The sequence below is a fragment of the Trachemys scripta genome, chromosome 7, assembly GCF_013100865.1.
Source record: "Trachemys scripta elegans isolate TJP31775 chromosome 7, CAS_Tse_1.0, whole genome shotgun sequence".
Taxonomy (NCBI): domain Eukaryota; kingdom Metazoa; phylum Chordata; order Testudines; family Emydidae; genus Trachemys; species Trachemys scripta.
The window spans coordinates 68229723-68235056 of NC_048304.1; the positions used below are offsets into that span (position 1 = coordinate 68229723).

At 48.1% G+C, this 5334-nt stretch overlaps 1 protein-coding gene across 1 annotated transcript in view; it reads left to right on the forward strand.

Moving 5' to 3' along the window:
• Positions 1-513: 513 nt before the first annotated feature.
• The window catches only part of BMS1 (BMS1 ribosome biogenesis factor), a 41157-nt gene continuing 36336 nt past the window's right edge, over positions 514-5334 (forward strand). Inside the window, exons 1-3 of the mRNA XM_034776434.1 lie at positions 514-581; positions 2411-2654; positions 3080-3270. Coding sequence (XP_034632325.1) covers positions 2479-2654; positions 3080-3270 — 367 coding nt within the window. The 5' untranslated portion in view covers positions 514-581; positions 2411-2478. The remainder of the gene's footprint in view (positions 582-2410; positions 2655-3079; positions 3271-5334) is intronic.

Here is a 5334-nt window from a genome sequence, read left to right on the forward strand (position 1 = left end):
CAATTCTATATTTTGCCGCTGTGTTAACTTTGGGCGCTCAGCTCCCCTGCCTAGGCGGGTGCATCTCTGGTTTCTTGGAGCCGTGCACACAGCCACGAGCGGGCAGATTGTCGGCAGGACAATGCAAACCTGCAGTCACTGGGGCGGGGGGAGCTCCGGGGCCGCATCCCAAACGCCCTGGCTGTGGCTGGCACTGACGGACCCCCAGGCGGGTCCGGACGTGAGCAGCCTGCGGCCCAGCTGCCAGAGGCGGAGCCAGGGAGCCGGTGGGGAAACACCAGCACCGGGGCGCTGCCGTTCGGGGGCGCTGTCCCGGGTCCCATGCGGGTTTGGGTGGGGGCTGCAGCTGCTCCCAGCGCAGTCAATGGCAACACCCTCCGGTAAGGAGGGGGCGGGGTCAGCTCCTCGCCTAGCTCAGTCAAGGGGCGCCTCCCTCTGCTCCCTGCCTGGTGTCACCGCAATACCCGCCCCCCGCCGGGCCGAGCCGGCCAGCGGCTGTTTCCGGGCGGGAGGAGTTGGGTAGGACGCACTTCCGGCCGCGGCGCCCATGCGGAGTTGCTGGAGGCAGCGGAGCGGCGGGGGTAGGTGGGACCGCCACTCGCTGAGCCCCTCCGCGCGGGGGGTGGGCCGGGTGCGAGTCTCCCTTCTCCGGCTGGTGGGTGCCTGGGGCGGGCAGCCCCGTTGTGTCCGGGGCCGGATCCTGCTCCGAGGGAAATCAGTGGCTAATCTCCCGCCTGTGGGGGCGGGGATTTGGGGCTGACCCCAACACCCCCCCCCGCTCTCTTTTTCCTATGTGTAAAGAAACCTGCCTCAAACTAGGGGGAGCTGTTGGTCGCGTGGCAATAGCGCCCAGGGCGCTGAGAGCGGGGTCCCTGTCGGGACCCTCAGGCGCCAGCTCCTCCGCTGTCAGCCCTGGCCAGTCAGCCCCCATCCTTTGCCAAGCTCCTCTGCCCGTGCGGGAGCTGCTGCGGGGGTTTCTTACAGCCACCGCACTGATTCTGCGTGGGTGGTCTGGTCTCCCAGACAGCCCCGCTCCTGCAATGAGCTCAGTGAAACTTTGTGCCCACGTGGGGCCTTGTTGTCTGTGTTGGGACTCCCCACTGGCAGAGGGCTTGTATCGGAGGCCACCCCAGCAGACTCGGGTCTCTGCAGATCCTGTTATAGGATTGGGGCCTAACTGTTAAACGTGCATTTTATCAGTGATTATTGCAATACTAACTGTAAGATTGGCAGCAGTATTTTGCAACATATGGACTAATAGAAATAAAGTTAAACATTTGCTATATGTCTGGAATGAGAGAGTGTTACCACTGCTGTTTAGCAAGGCTGTGGAGCGGAGTGCGGAGCCGTGGAGCTGCAGGTTTTTGCCTGGAGCTGGAGTAGAGCCGGAGCACAGCTCCAAAGCCCTGCGTTTAGTTAACTGTTTTAATGGAGCCTAGTGATTGCAACTTTTTATGTTAACCAGGGAGTTGAAGCTGCATAAAGAAATCTTTATTCCTGATACACTTCACAATTCATGCTGATTATAGGGCACTGATGATCTTGAGGTTAAAATACAGGACTAGGAGTCTGGTTATCTAATGAAATCTGTGGATTTGTTTTCAAAGGCATGTATTTTCATAGTAGCTAAGCACTGGCCTTAATAGACAATTCTTCTTGCTTTGTGTGTGTGTTTTGATCATTTCCTTTCCGTTCCTCAGTTGTCTTAGTAGGATGCTGTTTCTCAGGGGATGTAGGGCTTGCATTTAGACCTGAACACTGTTAAGGTTAGTGTCAGTTTAATGAAAAGAGTTCCACAGCTGAAGTCTTCCTACTGAAAATACTTTGTCCCTTGAACCACATCTGGAGGATCTGAAACATTTATCCAACATCACTTAGTCCAAGAACTAAGCCTACTTCCCAGACTTAACTGTGCCTGTCAGTGCCCCAGGCCTTGAGTCTCACCGCTTCCTGCCTGGTCTCCCACTTATTGAATTCTACCCTCAATTAGTGTAGGACCCTACACCCCTTCCCCGCACCACATACTTACTTGAATAATGTTGCTCCATATAAGTTAATGAATCTTGAGTCACTCCTAAATAAAACTGCTATTGTAGTCCATCCAATGATAAATTAATGCTGGGCAACCCCACTTCTCCCAAAATCAATTTATACCATCCTCACCCATAGATCTCTGTGGAGATGATGAGCCTTCCATGAACAAGGCCCTCTTCCACAATCATCAAAGAAATATTCAAGTGGCAACTTCATCTGTCAGAACTCACTTGAGTTTCCTTTCTCTTAGATAGGCATGACCTTCCTAGAGGAAAATTCAGCCTCTTATGTCTTAGGTAAAAAACAGGTTTATAAATAATGCTGCTTCTCTTTTCTGTGTATGTTGCGTAATAAGTGTTTTTTTTCCATATGCCAGCTATGCTCTGTATCATTGGCAAAAGCAATCCATTTGACACTGGTGACAGGTGATCCCTGAGAAAAGAGATGGAGGAAAAGGACAGGAAGAAGCACCATAAGAAGCACAGTGGGCCAAAGGCTGACAAAAAAAGGAAACGTCATCTGAATGATCTAGGACTTGGAGATGATGAGGATGCTCGGAAGAGAAACCCAAAGGCCTTTGCGGTCCAGTCTGCTGTGCGGATGGCCAGAACCTTCCACAGGTATGGAGTCTTTTAGAGCTTGATGGATGGGCTTGATAGATGTTTTGTTTTGTTTTGTTTTCCCCAGTAAACTCATTTTTAGGTGCTGATAGAACTGTGTTTTGTGAATTAGGCTCTGACATGCTCAATCAGCTAACATGGTTTACCACATCCACACAGCAATATATTTATTCTCTGTTATAAATGAGGCAATAGTGTGGGCCTAACTGGGTCTCTCATGCTGCACTACTGTGTTTGTCTGCATTATGGGGAAATCTGTTTAGCTCCTTAGTCGATGGGAGTTGTGCATCTCTATGGGAATAGCTGAATCCTTAATGATTACACCTACGTGAATGAGTCTCTGAAACACTTAGCATCTTAAAACAAGTGTTCTTGCTTTTTTATAACTTCACATTAAACTTTTTTATGAATTTCTTCATAAATAGGACTCAGGATTTGAAGACGAAAAAACATCACATTCCAGTAGTTGACCGAACTCCCTTAGAGCCTCCTCCTGTGGTGGTGGTTGTAGTTGGCCCTCCAAAAGTTGGGAAGAGCACTTTAATAAAATGTCTAATTAGGAACTTCACGAGGCAAAAACTGATTGAAATACGAGGTCCTGTAACGATTGTATCAGGTGAGGAGAAAAAAAAAAACTTTTGTTTGATACACAACATGTAGGATTTGGATAAATAGTCATAAATAGAAGGGTGACTTGATCTTAGCACATGTGCATGTTCTCACACACACACAATACATTTTGTTGTGAGCTCACATATTTAAAGTATTGCAAACAGGCAGTATATATTGATACAATAATCTAAGGAAACTCAATTTGAAAATATCTTTTAAAAAAAATGAGTTAAGTCATTTAAGGTACCACTCCCCGTACTCATTTTTGTAGTTTTATAATCCGATTTCTTTTTAAAACATTTCTCTCTCTCTGGTGTTGTGTGGAAAAACACAAGCAAATGTGAGAAATTGACAAACTATTCACAAAGTGATGTGATATATACACGACGTAAGCAAATATTTTTCTCTTGTTTTTCAATTGCAGTAATTTTAAATGTTTGTAACAACAGCAGGTAAATATTTTCTAACAGATACCTGGCTTTTTTGTACCTTAAGAAAATAAGATACTTTCCTTGTTATAAATTTTTAACAAATTTCATCTATACATTACACATACAAAAACTGTTACGATATAATTAAAGTTGCAAAATCAAGCATCCAAAAGTTAGGAAATGGCATAATTAAAGTTGTCCAACTTTGTGCATATAAATTATGATACAGTCTTTAATTATATGATCATATACTAATTTTTCCACAGGACCCCATTTCATTCAGCACACAGATGGTGCTCAGTTAATAATCAGCTAATCAGTATTTTGTTTTCTCATTCAATGTGTGGTACCAGGCCTTATTTACCACATGCTATTCAAACTCTGCTCTGAAGACAGAACCTTTAATTTCTTCATGGACATTTCTGTGGCACTCATAACTATAGTATCTGAGGCCTTCACAATATTATTGAGTTTATTTTCACAACACCCCTGTGAGGTGACGGGAACAAGGTGGTATTGTCTACGGCACAGATTAAGGTCAAAAGTGTCTATTGATTTTGGGTACCCAATTTGAAGTTTGGCTGATCTAATTTTTTGAAGTACATTGTGGTTTGAATATATAAAATCCTAAACCCATTGTCTTCAGTTGCAGCTGAGTTCTCCACACTTTTGCAAGTGCAGAACCCCTGGTCTCCAGTCAGGTCCCCTAAAGTGAGGAACACACAATTAATGACTACTTGTGAATAGTTTGGTTTAAGTATCAGAGGGGTAGCCGTGTTAGTCTGAATCTGTAAAAAGCAACAGAGGGTCCTGTGGCACCTTTGAGACTAACAGAAGTATTGGGAGCATAAGCTTTCGTGGGTAAGAACCTCACTTCTTCAGATGCAAGTCTCAAAGGTGCCACAGGACCCTCTGTTAGTTTGGTTTAAGTGGCTTGATTAGCATTGCATAGGAACTCTGTGGTAGATAGAACCCAGTTCTCTGGGGCAGCATTCAACTGCCTTAAACATTATCCTGATTTTGTAATCTCCGTCAAAGTCAATACACACCTACTTTCTTTAAAAATGAAACAGGGATCCTATAGATAAGGCTGTGAGTCTGTCACGGAGGTCACAGGTTCCGTGACCGCTGTGACTTTTGCAGTGGCTGGTGCTGGCTCAGGGGCTGCTTGAGCCCGGCAGCCCCTGGGCCAGCAGCAGCAGTTTGGGTGTGTGAGAGGGGGCTCAGGGCTAGGGGTTGGGGAGTGCGGGGGGCTCCCCTGCAGCTCCTAGGTGGCAGAGGGGCCAAGGGGGGCCCTCTGCGCTGCACACTGCCTGTGCCCGCAGGCCCTGCCCCCGCAGCTCCCATTTGCTGTGGTTCCCAGCCAGTGGGAACTGCAGCAGCCAGTGCTTGTGGCGGAAGCAGCGGAGCTCCTGCCCTGGCCCCTGCCTCCACCGTGTAGGAGCTGCAGGGACGCGGAGCTGGGTAGGAAAGCCCTGCCTACTGGCCCCGCCAAGGCCCCCTCCTCTCCCCTCCCCTCATCACCAGCGGGGGTCCCGGGCCATTTCCACGGCCCAGTCCCCTCTCCCCCAGTACCAGCGGGGGTCTCAGGTCACATCCCCCAGCACCCATGGCACCCTGGATTGCCCCCCCCCCCC